We start from the raw sequence: 23294 nt of genomic DNA on the forward strand, positions 1-23294 counted from the left end.
CTCTGTGAGCATCAGGGTAGTTACTTTAAATATTTTTAGGACTGTTTTGTGAGACCAGAACCAGCAAGCTGGGAGACCGGGAGGCACTGCAAAATCCACTTAGCACTCTCTTCTCATCAGACAGTCCAGGCCAGAAGTTTCAAATTCTAAGCAAAAGGTTTACTTAAAGATGAATTATATAGTCGTTGAGCAACCTCATCTTTAACACTGACTGGCAGTAGTAGAATTAGAGGGGTATTTTCGATATGACCTTCAAATGGTGAAATAACCGTTTGTTGGAAAACATTTAAAAACTTAAGTCCATAATGGAAGAAAAACTAAATGTTTTCTGATATTTGAAAATACACAAAAAAAAAAACGCCCAAAACGTTTTGAAAGAGGACACACCGAAAACATCATAGATGATAAATGTTTCCGCCAGTTGAAAATATACTATGTAAAACATGCAACAGCAGTACTGGTCCTCACTTCAAGAAAACATCCGTGGCAATGGCAGGACATTCCCTTTATGTGCAAAACATGCTTATACACCTCTGCACATGGAGAACCATTCCTCAGTGGGCACAGTCATGTCTCTGAGTAAGGAGCCCAATTTCACAGTCCCAGAGACAGAGCTCCAGGTTCAATATCTAAACACCACCACCACCTCCCCCTCCCCCCTGCAAAATCTCCATGAGGGCATGGAGGCACCCTGGCAAGGTGAGTATGCAGCATTTCTCCCTCTTCCCCCTCCCCCAGAGCCACAGCACCACTCATGTGCAAGCACCATACATAGGTAGGGTCACATGCAGTGAGATACCTTTGTTCTTGCAATACATGTTATTGCTTTTTCATAAGAATCAGAATGTACAGAATATCCAATGACAACTGATCATGGGGCCCTCCTCCACTAACCATGCAACGCTGAAGTGAGGGGCTGCATATATCTGGACCCCCTCCCTTCCCAATGCATTCTGGCCCATGCCTACATACTGATGGCAACATTGGCAGCAGCTTACTAAAGTACATTAAGCCACCCAAATGCACACCTGCTATACCCGTTGCCCATTCCCACCTCCCAGCAACAGTGCACATGCTCCACAAAAAGGCCACCATGCCACCCTCTGGCCCTATGGCCACCTTATCTCACACAGCACCTGTGCCTGTATAATACATGCCCACCTCCTTCAGCCCCCCCCCCCAATCGGCCTGTTGCCATCTGTCATAGGCCATGTGAGGAGCATTACACAATATGTTGTCAAAAATAATATATGTCATGCCAAAAAGACCCATCACCTGAACCCTGTCTCTACCAACTTGTGTTTTGCTGGCGCTTCGGGATACATCGGGATCTTAAGTCACTCTGGCAAGAAGACCCTGCCATAATCTGGCATATGAGGGGGTGCCTCAGGGCCCAACAGAAATACCACAGACATAGCACCCCTATAACAGCTCTGTCCCTGATCAAGGCCTGAATATGCAGCTACTATTGTTACAGTGTGCCCACAACTCCCATATCTACTAGAATGGGTTATAGCCAGCCCCTACCTATGAGATGACATCGAAGGGGGGAGGGGGAAGCCCTTTGGACAGCATTCTTCAGCAACCAATACAAAAGCGCCCAGCGTGTCACACACACCTACCTAGCACATTGCAGCCATTATGGCAGAGTAAATAGAACAGTAACCCCAAACACCCAGAGTGGAAATCAAACCCATGTCCCCTGTATTTAGGACACACAACTCTAATCCTTATGCCAAATACGTATCCGACAAAGGAGTGTTTATGGAGAAGAGTACACTAACCATAGAGGGCCATCACAGCCAATAGTTAATCCCAAAATGGGTATTCTCTCATGCCCTCTAACCCACACTCATTGGACATACCACTGTCAGCTCCAAAGGTCACTATGCTGCCCTGTGAGACATCCCTCAGGGCCCAAGCTGGGAGCTCCTGAAATCTCCACATTTAGGTCTCCAACCCCCCTATAGAAACTCCCACCTATATGTATACTCCCCCCCCCCCCCCCCCCGGGCACCCCAAAGTATTGGCATGAGTCATGGGGTGATCTGCAACCACCACCATGAGTACCCTACAGATAAATGCCCACAAATCTAGGTTTCACACCTAGACATTTGGGAACTGTCTTTCTCCTGGGGGTCTCAGCAGAGGTGGCCAAAAGGATAGACAACTCTGACAGGGTCCCCTGCCATCTTCCACCCAAATGTAGGACACACATGCATGGGGACACACACCCACATCTACATCCCTGACTAAAACAGGAACAATGGCCGTATCCATGCAACGTCGCAATGTCATACTATCTCCCAGCCAGTGCCTGCTCACCCGCGGCCCCCCAGCAGAATCAGAACCCATCCTGCATGCCCATAGCCAGACCAACCTCTCAGGGGACAAACAGCTTTGATATCATTGCTTCCGCAGTTCCCTGCTATGTCATCTCATTGGTGCTGTACCTCAGACATGGCCCCCAGGTAACAGCAACTGCCCCCAGTTGTCCCTGTTCCTGCCTCCTTAGAGTCACCTGTATCTCTATGCAAGCCATGTAGGATGTGTTGATCTCAATTGCAAACCTTTTACACACAGCGAGCACCCTCCAGCTGCTGAAAAACCTGCCGAGGACCAGCCCATTCCAGAACAGCCTGACCAGGACCAGTCCCAGTCCACCATGGATCAGGGTGTCCAGGACCAGCCCTCCCTGGAACAGCCTGCCCAGGACCAACCCACCCCGACTGCCATACATGCTGATGGACTACCCACCCAAACATCCAAGTCCAGCTCCTGCTGCAAGTCTCATCCATGTACAGACTTGCAGCAGGAGCTGGTGGCCCAACATGAGTTTCTGGCACTGGTTGTAGTAGAGCTTAGGATTTTCCTTGAGGAGCAACAGCAGCCTCAATGAGGCCAATGGACAATTGTTAGAAATACTATGTGTACAGTTTTTGGCATACAAAGGCCTGCGTCTCCACTCTTTAAAAAAATGTGTTGATTTCCTGATATGCAAAGCTGACAGGTGCTATGGTGCCAACATTACTTGGAAAGCCCTGGGAAAGAGAGACTGCAGAAACTGGGGTGGGGGGGGGGTGGTGACAGACTGGGAAAGAAGTGTCCAAAGGCCCTCAGTGTCCACAATCAGAGCAGCTCTCCCTGGATGTCAAGTGCTCTATTAGAGGGCTGCGCTAACGGAGAGGGATCTAATGGGCCCAGCAGCAGAAAACCCTCTGGGACTACAACCTGCCCCCCCTCAGGATTCCAAGCCACACCCCAAACCATCATGCTGTGCCTCCAGTAGGCAAAAATTAGATAATGGCAAATGTATTAGGGCCTACCACAGCCAGAGATAAAGGTGGAAATAAGGTTGCCCACCACAGCACTTGACATAGGTGTAAAGTCTATGGAAGCTGATACCTAGTTCTCTGAGAGGGGAGGGAACCACACAGGACAGCACTCTCCCTTTCCATTCCCTTCTCTCAGATCATGGCTGTAGGGCATCTGGGCGTTGAGTCATTCCCTAGCTGGCTCATGAGGCCAGATATTACACTGTCATTTCTTGGGGCCAGGCCGGCTCCTCAGTTGGTGAGGAGGTAGCCAAGATAACTTGTCTGAGAGACATATACAGGGAATGTGGCCAGTGCATGACAGATTCCTGGGCCAGGTCCTCACCAACTGAGGGGCTGGCCTGCCCCCATGACCTGGAAGGACAATAACTGGCTTCTGGACTCAGCTTGGGAAAGACCCCTTTCTAGATGCTCTACAGCTAATTGCTCAGGCAATGTCTCTCTGGGGATTAGGGGAAGGTTTTTAAGGTGAATGAACAAAGGAGATTATCCCCTAATGTAGCTACAGTTACCTAGATATGAGAATACAAAGCAGGTCACAGTAATGGGCCAGACTGCCCACCTACATCACCATTGCCCTCTGTAGCCACCTGTCCCCTAGGGGTTCACAATCTACCCAGTATGCTATACCAGTGCAGCCAACAGATATCTGGTCTGAGGGGAAGCTAGGGTTAATGGGACTGCATTGTCCGTGATATAAACATTGGTGCAAACCTGGCATGCTGGTCTCCCAGTTCAGTTCCATGCTGGAGGCTAGAAATTCCTTTTACAGATCCTAGGTAGACATTTGCAATGCTGGCCCCAGGTAGGGGGCCACACGTTCTGATGTCATCCACAATTCCCCTGCTCTAAGCATTTCCCTGTCTGTACCTGACAGCTTGCAACAGGAGGCCAGCCCCATAACTTCCCTTCACTCTGCAGCCCCACACCCTTTTGGCAGACTGCATGGATCTCCTCAAAGTAAAAGTGTGTTGTCTTATACTAGCCACTCATCTGGTACCAGTCAGCAGATGTGCATAGGCAGTGGCTAGACTATACTTTACTCTCTGTTCTGCATGCATCCTTACCCACAACCAGCATGGCTGAGGGCTTTGGAAGATGTGCAGACAGCTGCTTCATATTTACATACTGACATTACAGCAGTGGTGGATATTGGAAGGGAGGAAAGGAAAACAAACTAGATACAATTATGGTGGATATATACATGATGAGGGAAAGGAACTATTCTACATATGTCTATTCTCTCACAATAGCAAACAGTCAGGTAGTAAGCAGCAGAAACTAGAGCTTACTCTATGTTCAGCAGGCCAGAGAGCAGGGGAATAGTGTAGGCACCAACCAGGAGCCATCTGCAGGGGAGGAAGAACAGTTACTGGAGGACCCCCCCAGGCCTATGAATAACAAGGTGCACAGACCCATTTCCATCCCAGCTGGTCACACAAATGGGTGTCTCCATGACATTCACAGCTTCACATGTCTCCATAGTCCCATAGCATCCATATTTAAACAAATACATAAAAGCAGTTTGTATCTCAGTCCACTGCTGTCCCTTGTGTTCCTGGTGACCAGTGCCTATTATTTAAATTGCAAAATATAAAGAAAGTAAATGTAGATTTCTACTGTAAAATTTAGTTTCCATTTGCTAAAATTAAAAATAAAATTCTTTCTACCTTTGTTCTCTGGCCATATTATTCATGTTTGTTACAGTCTCAGTTTCTGCTTTCATGTGTCTTTTTTAACTTTCTTTCCAGGATCTCCAATCCATTACTTCTTCTTTCCCTTCCTGCCTTCTTCCCCTCTTCTCCTACATGCATCTGTGATTTCACGCTTTTCCTTTCAGCATTCTTTCATTTTCTGCACCTCAATCTGCTTAGATTTCATTCATTCTTACTGTCCAATCTTCATTCTTCCTTTTTTTCTGCATCTACCAACAACTTAACATTTCTGTCACCCCAGCCCTCCCTTTCTTCATTGTATGATTCCTCAGTTTTTTTGGTAACACTCCCACCCTCTCTCTCTTCTCCCTCTTCACCTCTATTCAGTATTTCCTGTCTTCCCTCATCCAGCTTCCCTCTCTTTCCTCCTATAGCTAGCATTTACCCATCACCCTACTTCCTGACTACCTGCCTATGTTCAGCATCTCCCTCCATTTCTCTCTCTATCAGGATCTCCCCTTTCTCTCTATTTCCCCTCCCCCAATGTCCAGTATCCCTTTCCCTGTCTCTAGTCCCCTCCAATGTCCAGGGTCTCCCCTTTGTCTTCTGACTCCCTCCATGTCCAGCGTCTCTCCTGTCTTCCTACTCACCTCATATCCAGCAATTTCTGTCACCTACAACCCCATGTCCAGCATTCCCTTTCTATATCCCCATATCCCTTTTTCCTCCCTACCCAATCTAGCATCTCTCCTCTAAGACAGCATCTTCCTAATCTTGTTTCAGTACCCTCACTCTTCTCCCATCCCAATCCAGCATCTCTCTTATCACCTCATTCTCCCCCAAGTCTTCCATCACTCCTCCTTCCCTTGAGCAAATATATTCCCTTTCTTTCCATCCTTCCCTGATACAGCAATGCCTCTCTTTCTCCCTCCCAACTTTATTCCAGAATTTGAGTCCCCCCCCCCTCAGGTTCAGCATCTTTCCCATCAACCTACTACTCACCCTATCTACCCACCCAATCATTTCCTCTCTTTGTATTTCTCACAAGGTCCAGTATCCTCCTTTGTGTTCCTATTCTCACCCCCTTCATCCAGCATCTCCTTTCTCATTCTCCATCCTTAAGCCAGTGTCTTCATTCCCCATCATCTCCCTTCTGTCATCCTACTTCCTGAACCTTGTCCAGCATTTTCTCTCCACTATGAACAAGCATGTCTGCTTTCTCTTTTCTGCTTCCTTCCTCCCCCAATTCCGCATCTCCACTTTACTTCCTCCTCCCTCCCTGATCCAGCATCTCCACTCCCCGCCACCATCCAATATCACACCTTCTTGTCTTCACTGCCTTTTCTACTCATGGCTGCTTGCAAATAGTGAAGCCGTGGAACCTTCCATTTCATGTGCTGCATGTTGTTTCATCTCAGTCATGCCCCCCTTTCCCACCAAAGTCACTTCCTGTTCTGAGGGGCAGGACTGGAACCAGCAGAGCGTGCAGCAGCACACATGAGGTAGAAGGTCCCATGGTTTCACTCTCCTTTTGAATTGGGGAGGCAGACCATATTTTTGGAGTGGCTTTTGCCCCCGCAGCAATGCCTTTGGCGACGGGTCCCCCCTTGGAGGCTAGGCCCGGGGGAATTTTGCCTCCACCCCATTCCCCCTCTCAGCCACTCTGATAGCACCTGCTTCAGCTGCAGAGCGGCAACTGCCATCCAGGTGCCCAAGGATGGATATCCAGAGCATCCCAGACCAGTGGAGTAACCATGAGGTCGGGTCCCTCAGGGGCAATAGATGCTGGTGCTATCAATTCGCAGTTCAAATTGATTTCGCCAATAAATTCATTTTTCTAAAAAATCAGTAGTTAGATTTGCCCTGCGTATCTTTTAAAACTGTTGTTCTTCTCTGGCAGTGAGCAGGAGCAGCCAGCGACACTCCTTGTGCCAACCGCACAGCCTTCCCAGTGACGCAACTTCCTGTTTCTGCAGAGACGGAAATACACCAGAGGGAAGGCTGTGTGGCCCGCAGGAGCAGTGTATCAGGCGTTGGTTGTTCCTGTTCACTACCAGAGAAGAATAACAGTTTAAAAGGAACGCGGGGAGAGGGGGGGGAGGGAGCGGGGCCTCTGAACTGCTGTAAAGAAGATCTGTGCAGTGATCCCTTAAGTTAACTTAGCAGCACTTAAGTTGCAATTTCATCTGAAAGTCAAGGGATCAATTGCCTTTAATTAAAAAAAAATATATATATATAACATCTGCCTTCAAAATTATAAAAAAAAAAATAAAACCCGTTAGAATTGGTGTCCATCTATTACTGTTAAATACCTCATCCAGCTTTTCTACACTGGCTCCCACTTAAAGAACGCATCACATTCAAACTTTGTACCCTAGTCCACAAGATCATCCATGGAGACGCCCCAGCCTACATGTCAGACCTAATAGAACTACCTCACAGGAAACGCAATAAAATCTTCTCGCACATTCCTCAATCTTCATCCTCCCAATTGTAAAGGTCTGAAATACAAATTGTTGCATGCGTCTACCTTTTCCTATATGGGCACGCAGCTATGGAACGCACTACCATGCAACCTGAAAACGGTCCATGAACTGGCCAATTTCCGCAAACTGCTGTAGAGGAGTGTAGTAGCCGTGTTAGTCCACTCTTAAGGTTATCAATAGAAATCAAACAAAATAAAACATGGAAAAGAAAATAAGATGATACCTTTTTTATTGGACATAACTTAATACATTTCTTGATTAGCTTTCGAAGGTTGCCCTTCTTCGTCAGATCAGAAATAAGCAAATGTGCTAGCTGACAGTGTATATAAGTGATAACATTCAAGCATTACTATGATAGTCTGACAGGGTGGGAGGATGGGGGTGGGTCAGAGGTATGCATGGGGACATCAAAGCATATTCATTCTTTTCCATGTTTTATTTTGTTTGATTTCTATTGATAACGCAAACTGCTGAAAACTTATCTCTTCGAAAAGAAATATCACAAAGATCAACACGAGTAACTGCACAATCTTTAATATAGATAGGAATGTCTTTAACGTCTTTTACTGTAATACAACCATGTACTTCACCACCATGTAACCCAAACCCTCTATAAACCAAATGTATATTTTCTATTTCCAATATCCACGATGAATTGTAAGCCACATTGAGCCTGCAAAGAGGTGGGATAATGTGGGATAAATAAAAATAAAATAAATACTGGTCTGTCAGTGCCACCACAGCCTGTGTTAGCTTCCTCCATATTTTATTTGTATTTGGTTTTTTTTAACTAGTTGCTTTTTTATTTCAAAACATATTTATTTTCTTAATTCACAACAATCTTACTGTACACCGCCTTGCGTGAACTCCTTCAAAAACGCAGTAAATAAATAAAAGATAACATGGTAAAGTATCACAGACATATTCAAAATGCCAGTTAAAGCTGCTCCTCTTCCTGTGGGCTTTATTCATGCTTTGCATGTAGCAATGCAGGCCTATATTTCCTCTAAACTAGGACGTAGCAAATAGTCCCACACAAATAACCAGCTGCTCTAGGGGATAGTGTTTCCAAATGGCTTAATTTCACAAATACCAGGACAGTGACAAGCCTCAGTTCTTGCCAGCGTATGGGATGCTCTCAGCCTTTTAAGTTTTATCGCTAGTGCTTGCCTTAATATACTTGCATTAGTCTAGATTCATGGGGTGTAATGGGAGTGGAGGAGTAGCCTAGTGGTTAGAGCATCAGTCTTGACATCTAGAGGGGGCCAGTTCCAATCCCACTGCTGCTGCTTTTGATCTTGGGTAACTCACTTAACCCTCCATTGCCTCAGGTACAAAATTAGACTGTGAGCTAGAGAGTTGCACGGGGACAGAAATCCTACCCATCCCCGCCCGTCCCTGCTGGAATCTTACCCGTCCCCACCCATCCCCGCTGGAATCTTACCCGTCCCCACCCATCCCCGCAAAAATTTAAACCATCCCAACCCGTCCCCACCCGTCCCCGCAAGAATTTAACCCATCCCCACTCATCCCCGTAAGAATTTAATAGTACATAAAAGAAAGTTCCAGTCAGCTCCCTTTCTGGATTTGAGCCACAGCACTGTAGGCAAGGACGGACCGGAAGTTGGAACTTGGAACACTCTGGTGCGCACATGTAAGATTTGTCTCTGATTCACTGGGATTGTGTGCTGAGAGGCCACCACATGCACGCGCCAGTAGGTCAGGTGACATCTGATTCTCGTGCCTGTGTCAGAGCTGAGGTCTGTGCACCAGCCTGGGAGCAAAGAGGATTAATAGTAACATAGTAAGTGACAGCAAATAGACCTTATCGGTCCATCCACTCTGCCCAATAGTCACACTCATGATCAATTCATCATTAAATCAACGAGTGTGATATTATATACTTGATTATGGTCTTTCTTTCGTGTTTCTAGAACAAAGACCACAGGAGTCTATCTGGCCCCATCCTTATGTTCCAACTGCTGGAGTTGCCATCGAAGCCCACTCCAGCCTATTCATGTTCTCATTTGTGGGACACAGACCGTAAAAGTCTGTCCAGCACTGTCCTCATATTCCAGCCACTGAAGTTGCTGTCTAAGACCTTTCCAGCCCATCCTACACCAGATTGCCATGTATGAGACACAGAACATACAAGTCTGCCAGGTATCAGCTCTAGTTCATCACAGCCAGAGTCGCCATCTAAGCGTCATTTGACACATCCACACACATGCAGCCATTTAAGGTTAGCTTTTATATAACTTCCATTTTCTAATTAGAGATCCTCTGTGTTCATCCCACGCCTTTTTGAATTCCGTCATCATTTGTGACTCTACCACCTCCTTAATGGAAGACTTTCCACATTTATGCTGTTAAATCAAGGAAGAAGAGGAGGAGACAGCACTCAAATAAATTGGTATTCGGTAGATGAGAGGCTGGTGCAGGTGCAGCTTACACTTCCACGGGAAGCCCACAGAACTGGTTCCATCCCCACGGGAACCCCGCAGGAACTGCCTCCGTCCCCGCGGGAATCCCGCGGGTTCCGCGGGATTCCCGCGGGGACGGAAGCCGTGCAGCTCTCTACTGTGAGCCCTCCAGGGACAGAGAAATACCCATTGTACCTGGATGTAGCTCACCTTGAGCTGAAAAAGGTGTGAGCACAAGCCAAATAAATAAGAAATAATAACAATAAACAGCGCATTTTTTCTAGCAAAAAAGGTGCCGGTATTCAAATGCCAGGCCACCCTTCAGGGGTGGAGTGATCACTGAGGTACATAGTGGGTAACTTCATTGTTAAGGTTACCTTTTAAGCACTGTTCCAAAAAGGCATTTATCATTTTGGGGGCAGTTTTAAAAAGCTTTTTTTTTTTTTTTGGTGTGTGTGTGTATATTTGGTGTACGTGAAAGGACTTTTATTAATAAAATAAACAAACACATACACACACATGGGTTATGGGCTTAAAAAAGGAACATACTTTATATGACCCATGTATAGTCATGTTCTGAGTGGAGTGTGGGCAGAATTGTGATTTACATGTATGCTAATACTTACACTTACACGTGCTCCTGAATAGGCATACATTTCTGCAGCTTCAGTCTAGCTATGATTTCTGCTTGTTTACCCCTAGTATTTTATAAAAGCACCTAGGTGCCTACATGTCATTATAAATAGGCATCTATGTAAACTATTCACATAGGCTACCTGTCCATATCAAGCCCCTCTTATATAGGACGTATCAACATGACTCGAGATGTTCAGGGTGGGATATGCCCATTTCCATTAGCATTTTAGAAAAGGATCAGGCAACATAACGCCTTTTTTTCTAAAAATACATGCAGAAATGGACATTTTTGTCCCAGCTACTTGCGGTGGGAAGAATCCATTTCGTAAGTGTCAATGTGTAAAATATCAGTGGGGCCATGGCAACATAGCTTCATTAATCCCTCTTGCACAAAATGAGAGCTTTTTCCTAACCAAGATATCCCCGGGAGCAACTGACGACCCTAATGTTGATCTTGGCAGACATTAAAAAAAAATGGGGAATGCAAGGGTATAGTTTAGCCCTGCCTTAGTTCTGCCTAGAACATGTCTAGACCATGCTCTCTTGCCATATGCATGTATTTACAATTTGAATGTGTATGTCACAGCGTTCTAAACTCAGGATTCAGATGAGTGTGTAGATATACACATCCAAATGCCAGTTTATGCACACCCAAATTGCAGAGGGCTTTTAAAATAACCACCTTATTTTACAAATGACCATCTGATTATCTCCTTTGCAAATATTCTTTGTTCTGCTTAATTTTTCTTTTTTACTTTGTTCTTTCCATTGCTTTTTTTCCCCCAGTCCGTTATCAGTACATATTTACGTTTCCCAAAGCTTATATTCTCTTTCTCTCTCTCCTAAGCTTTTTACCTTTCTTACATTTTATCATTTTTCTCTATTTAGTAGAAAGCTAATTTCTTTCCTAAAATATCTGTTCTCCCTTTGCATTTTAATAAGAGATTATTGTCAATGTCCTTAACCAATGTGAATATGTAATATCACTGGCATATCTACTGGTCTTTCCTTTCTCCATCTTTTCTTTCTCTGTCTCTCTATAACTGTTTAACTCCTTCCATTCATGTTACCAGAGCTTATCTGCCTTTCCCTTCTGTGCTAGGTCTCCTTGTCTCTGCTTTGCCTCTTCCTTCTCCCTTGGCTTCTTTTGCCCTTTACTCCTTCACTCTTTGCTTACTGAGGCTTTTTCTCTGCCTTTCCTACACTTGCCCACCTCTCTCCCGTCCTCTCTATTTTTTTTTCTCTAATTTCCTGCCTACCTGCTCGTCCACCCTCCCCCTGCATGAATTGCCCTCTGTTTTCCACATGCGAGTAGGTGTCGGAATTTAGAAACATTAGAGTTACAATGGTACTGGTCATTGGCAACAGCAGTAGCAAGGAGATAAAGGTCCAGAGTCAAATGTGATGCAAGAGAATGGTAGTGAGGGATCTTGGGGTGATAGTATCCGAGGACCTGAAGGCGACGAAACAGTGTGACAAGGGGTGGCCGTAGCTAGAAGATTGCTAGGCTGTATAGGGAGAGGTGTGACCAGCAGAAGAAGGGAGGTTTTAATGCCCCTGTATAAGACGTTGGTGAGGCCCCACCTGGAGTACTGTGTTCAGTTTTGGAGGCCGTACCTTGCGAAGGATGTCAAAAAAATGGAAGCGGTGCAAAGAAAAGCTACGAGGATGGTATGGGATTTGCGTTCCAAAACGTATGAAGAGAGACTTGCTGACCTGAACATGTATACCCTGGAGGAAAGGAGGAACAGGGGTGATATGATACAGACGTTCAAATATTTGAAAGGTATTAATCCGCAAACAAATCTTTTCCGGAGATGGGAAGGCGGTAGAATGAGAGGACATGAAATGAGATTGAAGGGGGGCAGACTCAGGAAAGATGTCAGGAAGTATTTTTTCACGGAGAGGGTGGTGGATGCTTGGAATGCCCTCCTGCGGGAGGTGGTGGCGATGAAAACAGTAACGGAATTCAAACATGCGTGGGATGTGCATAAAGGAATCCTGTGCAGAAGGAATGGATCCTCAGAAGCTTAGCTACAATTGGGTGGCAGAGCAGGTGGGGGGAAGAGGGGTTGGTGGTTGGGAGGCGAGGATAGGGGAGGGCAGACTTATACGGTCTGTGCCAGAGCCGGTGATGGAAGGCGGGACAGGTGGTTGGGAGGCAGGAAAAACTGCTGGGCAGACTTATACGGTCTGTGCCCTGAGAAAGACAGGTACAAATCAAGGTAAGGTATACACATGAGTTTATCTTGGGCAGACTGGATGGACCGTGCAGGTCTTTTTCTGCCGTCATTTACTATGTTACTATGGAATAGAAAGCCTGAAAAATGTGAAATATTAGAAAATTTAAAAAATAATCTTTTTTTATTATTATTATTTTAACAAGGTCTTTATTACAGTGATCACAGAAAAATACATAGAGGTACAATGTACAATCTGCTCAGGTAGAAACACAACTTAATCTCAAAGCTAATGAAACCTCTAATAATTTTTATTATAAAACAATACTAAAGAAAAAGGGAAAAATTAAAAATAATGTTTTTTTAATTAAAAAAAAATCTAACCCAGGGTGGTGGGGGGGGGGGGGGGGGGAGAATGGAGAAGGGAAAAAATAGAAGGAAACAAAAAGAAGGAAAAATTCAGGCCCTGGAGCCCTAAAACGATGATCACACAGAAAAAGCCAAGCCAGGTCTCGCTCATCCACGAAGCTCAAATTACGCACATATCCCCAATTCTTAAGTCTTGAAAGATTTTTGCCTAATAACAGTTAGCTTTTCCAGTTTATAGACAGTGTAAAGTTGAGATCTCCACTTAACTAATGGTGGGACCCCTGGTGTCTTCCAGGCAGCCACTAAGGTGAGCTTAGCCACTTGTATCAATTGGTGCATCAACAAAGTCTGATATTTCCGAAGTCCAGGGATTGCTCTATTCAACAGGAAAATCCCAGGGTCCTAGGGGACTTTCAAGCCAGTTATCCACAAAATCTGGAAGTGGATGGATTTCCAAAATGTAACGGCAGGACCACCAAATGTTACCCATAGTGCCCTGAGCACCACACTCTCTCCAACATAATGCAGAAGTCTGAGGAAACTAACGATGGAGACTATCTGGGGTGAGGTACCGACGATAATCTTGACATTATTCTCCGGATACTGGAAGTGATAGCTATTTTCGCCAGAGGCTTTTCAATGGCGTCCCAGTCCTCTTGCGTATATATAACACCCAGTTCATGTTCCCACTGAAGTCTATGCCTCTTTTCAGGGACCCAAAGATCTCTCAAATAACTATACAGCATGCTCACCAAAATTTTGTGGCTCTAAAGTCCTCATAGGTGCCGTCCAAGAAGGTATAATCCCCGTCAACCTGGACTTAAAATGCTTAGAGGACAATAAATGAGCCAACTGAACATAAACATAATAATGAGATTGGGGTAAATCAAAATCCCAGGACAGAGTTTGGAAAGAGATCAAGGCATCTTTATCATAGAGTTGACCCCAGCTGGTTAATCCTTGTTGTTCCCACACTCTATAGATCAAGGGAACCAAACCTGGTGGGGGGGGGGGGGGGGGAGTATGGCAAATGGGAGTGTACTGAGAAAACTGAAAATCCACCACAGGACTCAGGGAATACCAGAATATTCAAAATAGCACCGTTTCACCCATTCCAAGATGAACTGGACTCTCAAGAGATATCTGAGCCTTATGAAGTTCCCCCAATACCTTGGAGGAACCACACAACTTATGTTCAGATTCCATTTGGGATATAGGAGTAAGAAAAAATTCTTTAACGGAGTTACACTATCGTTTTTTTAAAGCATCATGTTTCAAAAAGAAACCCCTCATAACTGCCTTCAAAGCGTCCCACACCACAGAAAGTGAAGGACCCGAGTGCAAATTATGTGATAAAAATATTCCTTCAAAAGCTCTCTACATTCCCAAAAATGGTCCACAGACTTAGTACAGATATCTAATAACTCAACCTGACAAGGGGCATGATCAAAGAGAGTTAAATTCCGTATGGAGGCAATCCTCATTTCGCCCCGAAAGACTACTTCCAGCAACACAATCAATACGGGAATATTGCCCATGGGGGAAGAAAAATAGGTATAATCTCGCTGAGTGCCACTGATCTCTCTCCAAGCATCAAATAACTCCAACTCATGCACAAAGCAGATGATCGAAAGCCCCGCGCTGTTTCAAATAGCGCTGGAACAGCATGGGGCTCTACCGCCCCTATGATGAGAGATAAGCAAATTTAAGCATGCTATTTTCTCTGATCATAGGGTAAAAGTGCAGGAGGATTGTGCCTGAGCATGCGCTTGGGCACAATCCTCCCGCACTGGTTTGACAGTTCTAGGCTTTCAAAAGCCCAGATCTATTAAATACAGGGGCTTGGAGGTTCATGGGACCACCAGACCCCAAGTACCCCACCCCGAGCCTAGCGACATGGGGGGGCTGGAGGTCCGGTAGACCTTCAGTCCCCCGACCCCCCAACACAAGTTCAGGGGGGTTGGAGATCCGGTGGGTCTCCAGCACCCCCCTTACCCCCTAGCATCCCTCAAATAGAGCGCTGGTGGCCCAGTGGGCCATAAGTCAACCCCCCTGGTCCCCCCCCAGCACAGGTTCAGAGGGGACTGGAGATCCGGTGGGTCTTCAGCCACCCCTAACTCCACCTGGCATTCTTTCACATGGAGCCCTGGTGGCCCAGTTTGCCACAAGTCAATCCCCTCCCCCCACCTGGTGGTCTAGCGGCCCTTCCCCACCCCCTACCTTTGTTGAAGGAGGGAGGTGGCCTCCTTCCTCTTCCATCGGCTCCGTCTCGAAAATGGCGGCGCCCAGCCCTGCTCAGTGCATTCTGGGATGCATTGGGCAAGGCTTCACAACATATAAAGGCTGCTGTATTGGGGGGAATGGGGGGGCCTGCTAGCAGGCAAATGCTCCTCAATGGTCTGTAAACCCTAATGCCAGCTCCGAGCTGGCGTAGGGTTTGCCACAGCCAGCATACCAGTGTTTGGTGCGCTGGTCACTGATCATTGGGAAGGAATAGGTTTAGCATGTATTTGCATGCTACTTGTGCTAAGAGCCTTGATTTGCATGCTAATTGCATTCAGAGCCTGCGAGCATGTTGTTTCACGTGCTCGGGGGTTCTGATCATGGGGCGGTAGCAAACACAGATGCTAGTATGGTGCTAATAGCCTCTAGTGCCTGCGTTTGCTTCTGATCATCGACCCAGGAAGATTTGGGTGGGAAACCGGTGTCGGAAATGGTATTTCAAGCGGACGAGTCGAAGAAACTTACTGACTTTACGGTAAACCTGGAGGACGTAATGGTTCGGCAAACTGAAGAGTAGCAAATCTCCTGGACCGGATGGTATTCATCCTAGAGTACTGATAGAACTGAAAAATGAGTTTGCGGAGCTACTGCTAGTGATATGCAATTTATCCTTAAAATCGAGCGTGGTACCGGAAGATTGGAGGGTGGCCAATGTAACACCCATTTTTTAAAAAGGCTCCAGGGGAGATCCGGGAAATTATAGACCGGTGAGTCTGACGTCGGTGCCGGGGAAAATGGTAGAGGCTATTATTAAAAACAAAATTACAGAGCACATCCGAGGACATGGATTACTGAGACCGAGTCAGCACGGCTTTTGTTTGGGGAAATCTTGCCTGACCAATTTACTTCAATTCTTTGAAGGAATAAACAAACATGTGGACAAAGGGGGGTTGATATTGTGTATCTGGATTTTCAAAAGGCGTTTGACAAGGTACCTCATGAAAGGCTACAGAGGAAATTGGAGGGTCATAGGATAGGAGGAAATGTCCTATTGTGGATTAAAAACTGGTTGAAGGATAGGAAACAGAGAGTGGGGTTAAATGTGCAGTATTCACAATGGAGAAGGGTAGTTAGTGGGGTTCCTCAGGGGTCTGTGCTAGGACCGCTGCTTTTTAATATATTTATAAATGATTTAGAGATGGGAGTAACTAGCGAGGTAATTAAATTTGCTGATGACACAAAGTTATTCAAAGTCGTTAACTCGCGACAGGATTGTGAAAAATTTCAAGAGGACCTTACGAGACTGGGCGGCTAAATGGCAGATGACGTTTAATGTGAGCAAGTGCAAGATGATGCATGTGGGAAAAAAGAACCCAAATTATAGCTATGTCATGCAAGGTTCCACGTTAGGAGTTACGGACCAAGAAAGGGATCTGGGTGTCGTCGTCGATAACACGCTGAAACCTTCTGCTCAGTGTGCTGCTGCGGCTAGGAAAGCGAATAGAATGTTGGGTATTATTAGGAAAGGTATGGAAAACAGGTGTGAGGATGTTATAATGCCATTGTATCGCTCCATGGTGCGACCGCACCTTGAGTATTGTGTTCAATTCTGGTCGCCGCATCTCAAGAAAGATATAGTAGAATTGGAAAAGGTGCAGCGAAGGGCGACTAAAATGATAGCGGGGATGGGACGACTTCCCTATGAAGAAAGATTAAGGAGGCTAGGGCTATTCAGCTTGAAGAAGAGACGGCTGAGGGGAGACATGATAGAGGTATATAAAATAATGAGTGGAGTGGAACAGGTGGATGAGAAGCGTCTGTTCACGCTTTCAAAAAATACTAGGACTAGGGGGCATGCGATGAAACTACAGTGTAGTAAATTTAAAACAAATCGGAGAAAATTTTTCTTCACCCAACGTGTAATTAAACTCTGGAATTCATTGCCGGAAAATGTGGTGAAGGCGGTTAGCTTAGCAGAGTTTAAAAAGGGGTTGGACGGTTTCCTAAAGGACAAGTCCATAAACCGCTACTAAACGGACTTGGAAAAATCCAAAATCCCAGGAATAACATGTATAGAATGTTTGTACGTTTGAGAAGCTTGCCAGGTGCCCTTGGCCTGGATTGGCCGCTGTCGTGGACAAGATGCTGGGCTTGATGGACCCTTGGTCTTTTCCCAGTATGGCATTACTTATGTACTTATGTACTAGGTTTATCAGCCACAGAACAAGTACTTCTGGCATCCATAGTAGGGTTCAGACATGCATTAAAATCCTCAGCACAAACTAAGGGGCCCTGAATAAACCAATTTGAAGTTTAACTTCTACCAAAAACTCAATCTGTCCAACATTTGGTGCGTAAACATTGTCCAAATCCACCTCATCTATCTGGACCTAGGCCAATAACTATTGCCCCTGGGGATCTCATTTTACCTTCTGGACCTGTAGTTTCAAATCTCTATGAAACAAAATAGCCCCCCCCCCCCCCCCCCACTTTTTAGTGTCATGATGCAAACAGTATACGGGAGTACGCTCTATGGTTTAACAAACATTCATGGGATCTTTTAAGGAGAGTCTCCTGTATAAAGACCACCTGTGTCTTCTGATGTAGCTAAAATTGAAACAATAATGAATGTTTTCTGGGTGAGTTGAGACCATTCACATTTAAAGTGTAACTATGTTCACAGGAGGTGGTATAGTAAATGAATAAAAAGCAGCAATAGTATCCCAATCCACCTGAGCTCCAAGGTCAAGATCAAAAACAATATTCCCCTCTCCCCCAACACCCCAGGATGAAGCAGAATATACAAAAAGCAATACAAAACAAAAACAACCCAACCCCCAATTCCCCCCAACCCATACAAACAAAAAGGAAAATCAAACACCCCCTTTCCCACTACCAAAGTCCCCATAATCTCCTGGATCTCCCCCCGCCCCCCCCCCCCCCACCAAGTTGAAAACATGGAGGAGGAGAACCAACAAGAAATACCTTCACAAGAGGAAAGCCACCCCCATCCTACATGGAATATCCACCCCCCCCCCCCTGCAAAAAAAAAACCCAACACACATCTCACACACCCACACACTTAAAATTTTACACATCCAAGTTCTTATCGGCCTGTTTATTATCTTGTCCTGTCAAGTTATTTTAGAATTTTTTTTGTTGTTTTGGTGGTTTAATTATTTTTACTGGATGCTTTATTAATCATAAATTTGTTGGTTTGTCTTAAATTAATAGTGTTGTCTTGTTCTTAAGCTTGAGTGATTTTTGTGTTACCTTGGTATCTATTTTGAACAGCTATAAAAAAGCAGAATATAAATCTGTAAAATAACATTTAAAAATAAAGAATTTAGGTGCTCTTTAAAAAATATTGAAGGTTATATTTCATCTTTTTATTTCAGGGCTCGACAGTAGCTAGAGAAGCCAGTGGCAAAGAAAAGGTATGATGGCATTAGACTTATACTGGTGAGCTATGTCTAAAGATTTTGATAATTTACATGCCAGCACGTCCTCATGAATTATTTTTTTATTTCTAACATAATAAACTAATGACATGCAAAATCCATTGATATAAAAACTGTATGAAACTCTGGGTATCAACCCGTTTACATTTTTTTTTTGGGGGGGGGGGCAGGGTTACTTTCTGGTTTGGCCGTAGCTTTGCCGAAGTGCTGTGTAGAAGTACTTCTAGTTCATTTTTTATTAGCACCAATAAAAAAATTGGTTACAAGAGTTATGTTGCTGCAGTCTGGTTCCAGTTGCAAATGAACAGAAGAAATGGAAGATAATGAATGTTCAACTGCTTTATTATGCAAAACAAAACAAAAATGTGTTTTGCAATGTTTCTTCCAATTACAACATTTTACAGTTTGAATAAAACCATTCTAGAAAAGTTTGTAGAAGTAGTGGGCTGGTTATCTTCCTTCCTCAAGATACAGCCCAGTTCATGCAATAGCCCACACCACACCAGCTGACTTCCATCTGAACTGTTATTCTGAAACAGTAACTAGTATTTTATTTCCTTGTTCTGCTCTGATTAGAGTTGCACAGAGATTTAAAATATCGGTTCAGGTTCATTTCCAGGACAGAAAAGCCAAAGGATTATTTCCTGTTTTGGTTAGCGTTCAGGCCCTGGTTAAAACAGAAGTCAACTATAATGCCAAGCACTTTCAGTTACAGGCATTTTCATGTATTTCACTTGAGTAAAGTTTCTCTGAAAAGCAATGCCATTGACTTAAAATATGAAAAAAATTTGTGTGAAGGTTGTGATTTTTGTCAGATGTTTACTAGGAAGGTATTCTTTTCTTATGTTCCTTTTCTGGTTTTTTTTTTTGTTTGTTTGTTTTATATTTTATATTTTGTTAGTAACATCTATGTGCCTGTAGTTTCTTGGAGTAAATCACATTGGCTTGCCTGATACAGGCTGACAAAAATGGATGGAATTGGAGGAAGGTGTATGAACTGTGCAGCTCTGCTAATTTACTCCTGCTAACTTGCCCAGATGTCTTCCATTTCAATCTCTTAAGTAGGCCTTATTGTTCCTGTAGTGATGCTACCAGGCAGTGCTTCGTATAGTCTCTATCACTTTATTTATGTGAGGGGTTATTAAAGTTTATATTTATTAGTACAGTGTTCGCTTTGGTGTTGTGTGTGTTTGTGAAAACTTCTAGCAGCTTTTTTTTTTTCCTGTTTAGTTAATCTCCTGATGCAAAAGGAAAGTCCTAGGTTTGGACTTCTCAACCCTGTCCTCAGGACCCCTGTAGGGTGGGCTTTCTGAACATTCACCGTGAACATGCTAGATAGATAGATACTGAGTCTCCAAAAATGCACATATATCTCATGTATATTCATGATATTCTGTCCTCACTTCATGTTATGTCAGTATATGAAGGTGAACAGAGAGCTCTGCCCAAATTTTGAGGGTCTTTTACAAAGGCTTGCTAGTGTTTTTAGCGTGCACTAAAGTTTAGCATGCCCTCAGCTTGGTATATAAGATGGACTTACTTCCAAACTTTCACAACTTTATTAAACAAGTAACAGAAACCAGAAAATACACAATCTACTGGACGATGATATGAGATCATAGTTCATAGTCTTAGGGGTCCTTTTACTATGGTGTGCTAACAGATATAATTTGTTCCAAGTGCTTTGTAGCCCATTGTATACCTGTGGGGCTGCATGGCACTTAATGCTCACTAATTTGTTTGAGCATCTTAGTGAAAGGGCCCCTTAGTCTTTCAGTTATCAGAAGTTATTATGATTCCTCAGAGTTCATCTGCCAGGGCCTTGTTTAGGGTAGGACAAGCAGGGTGCTTGCCTGCTGACTATGCCATGTGACAAGGGGGCTACTGGGAGCCCTAAGCTGGCCTTGGCACAGAGAAAGGCACAGACAAGTCAGTGATGGTACGTGTGAACCAGAAGCCCCCCTCCTCCCCAACCTCAGTAGTAAATATCCATCTGAAACTAGGCTGCAGCCTCAACTACCTTACCATTGCTACTGCCGACACTGAGGTCACTACAACTGCTTGCTTCCACAAAAACAACAAAGTGGAGAATATATTTGAAAAAGGCCCTGGCCCACAAAATGGAGAATCTACTTCACAGGAGAAAATCCCTATGCAGTTTTCTGAAAATGGCAGCAGGTGGCAGCATAACATATCAATATACAGGCCGATATTTAAAACAATTTAATCAGACAGGAGAGGATCCTGCTTGGTTAAATTGTGCTGGCCAGGTAATCCGTGGATTTTCAGCGGCACAAAACCAGACAGTGCTGTTGAAAATCTGAGGAGACCACCACAGCACTATCCAGTTAGTGCTGTGGCAGTCTGGAGACAGAGTCTGGACAGAGCTGGGATTTACTCAGCAGTGGTTTTCAGATAGGGTTACCATTTGTCCGGATTTCCCCGGACATGTCCTCTTTTTGAGGGCATGTCCGGGGCGTCCGGCGGATTTTGCCTGCACCCACGTTTGTCCGGATTTCTGGACAAACGTGGGCGCAGGTGCGGGCAGGCGCATGCGTGTGGTGGGCGTGTGGGCAGGCGATCGGCGCCGTGGGTCTGGTCTCCCGTCCCCTCCCCTTCCTTACCATGTTCCCTGGTGGTCTAGTGACGTCTTCGGGGCAGGAAAGAGCCCCCTCTTTCCTGCCCGGAGCGCTGCCTCCCCTGTCTATCATCCTTCTCGGTCTGGCTGGGGATTCAAAATGGCCGCCGAGAGTTGAACTCTCGCAAGGCCGCTTCAACTCTTGGTGGCCATTTTGAATCCCCAGCCAGACCGAGGAGGATGCAGCAGGCAAGGGCAGGCAGCGCTCCAGGCAGGAAAGAGGGGTCTCTTTCCTGCCTCAAAGAGAAGACGCTACTAGACCACCAGGGCTAGATAGTAAGTGAGGGGGGGGTATGTGACGGGGGGGGGGACTATGTGATGGGGGGGGGGGAAATAGGGGTGGAACGAGGACCCGAAGGGGGCGTGGCGGGGGCTGGGCATGAGGCGTGGCGGGGTAGGGGGCGTGACATGTGTCCTCTTTTTCAGAGGACACAAAATGGTAACCCTATTTTCAGACCTCTGACGTGCAAAAAGACTCTTCTAACCTTATCCAGCCAGTTATCTGGGCACCAGTCTGAATACTGACTGGCAGTCGGATAACCTCCAGTGGACGGCCAAGACCTGGATATTCAATGCTGGCGCCTGGATTAGGTCCAGCATTAAATGCCCATGATAGTCATGACTGATATAGAGATTTTCAACATTCTTAAAAACATATGCAGCTACTACAGTGCTTACTACAGTGTTGCAAGGCTTAAATTACTCTGAATGAAGAAAGAATATTTCTGGGAGTGAACACCTCAGGCCGCTTATATCCTGTTCAGTTATCACAGAGGGTCCCTTTTATAAGCCGCATAGGTGCCTACGCGTGCCCAATGCATATCAATTTGGAGTTAATGCCCAGCTACCGCGTGGCCCATGTGGTAATTTCATTTTTGACGCGTGTCTGCTACGCGCGCCAGAAAATACATTTTATGTCACGCAGTGAAAATTGGGCAGTAACGCCGACTTGATGCATGTAGGCGATTACTGCACTGTTAACGCGAGAGAACTTACCGCTAAGTCAATGTCTGGTGGTAAGGTCTCAGACCCAAAATAGATGCGCAACAATTTTTATTTTGCCGCACGTCCATTTTTGATAAAATTTTTTAAAAGGCCTCTTTTTATAGGCGCGCTGAAAAATGGATCTGCACGCGCCCAAAACATGCGCCTGCACTAGCGCAGCCCATTTTTTGGCGCACCTTAGTAAAAGGACCACATAAACACTCACAGACCCACGTGTGCTCTGCCCTGATCTACTTTCTATCATTGCAGCACAAGAATAAAATTTATGAGGAAAGACTACATAATATGAAGGTGGCTCAAAACCTGGTGTCAACAAGGCAGCTTTAGATTTATAGGAAGATGGGGCAATATATGGAAAATAAAACTATACTGGTTTGATCAGCTACATCTTTCTGTGGCAAGAAAGAGGAACTATAGTGAAAAGTACAGACAATATATTTCTAGGCATTTAAACTAGAGGATGGGGTGGGAAATGGAAGCAGATGAAATCAGGAAGTGACCTCCAGTAAAAGCATGACAGCAGTGGAGAATATAATAAAATAAAGCATCATAGCAACTCACTTATCAGCAACAAAGTAGAAGAGAAAACTAGACAAATAGCTATACAGAAGACAGGAGGGCGAAAGCCAATAAAAATATAGATGGATAACAATGAGCACAAACACTCTCAGTCTAAGCAACAAAGATGAGCATCTGCTAGCCTTGATGTTAGAAAGGCAGACTTAGATATTGTTGCTATCAGAGATGTGGTTCAATGATTCCCATGAATGGGCCCCAACCATACCGAGCTATAATCTCTTTATGAACCATAGAGATGATCAGCTAGATGGAGGAGTAGCACTGTATGTGAAAAACAATATTAAAGCAGCTGAAATGCAGGGGA

At 45.0% G+C, this 23294-nt stretch overlaps 1 protein-coding gene and 1 long non-coding RNA gene across 2 annotated transcripts in view; one reads left to right on the forward strand and one right to left on the reverse strand.

The window, feature by feature from the left end:
- PIP4K2A (phosphatidylinositol-5-phosphate 4-kinase type 2 alpha) overlaps positions 1–23294 on the forward strand; it is a 497878-nt gene that overhangs the window by 377601 nt on the left and 96983 nt on the right. The window contains exon 6 of the mRNA XM_030199347.1: positions 18706–18744. Within this exon, the coding sequence (XP_030055207.1) occupies positions 18706–18744 (39 nt within the window). The remainder of the gene's footprint in view (positions 1–18705; positions 18745–23294) is intronic.
- LOC115467859 lies at positions 28–22444 on the reverse strand. Its single transcript, XR_003941775.1, has 3 exons — positions 22328–22444; positions 13826–13831; positions 28–41 (listed from the first exon to the last, which is right to left on the reverse strand). It is a non-coding gene; the product is annotated as an uncharacterized LOC115467859 (long non-coding RNA).

This window comes from Microcaecilia unicolor, chromosome 1 (genome assembly GCF_901765095.1).
Source record: "Microcaecilia unicolor chromosome 1, aMicUni1.1, whole genome shotgun sequence".
NCBI lineage: Eukaryota > Metazoa > Chordata > Amphibia > Gymnophiona > Siphonopidae > Microcaecilia > Microcaecilia unicolor.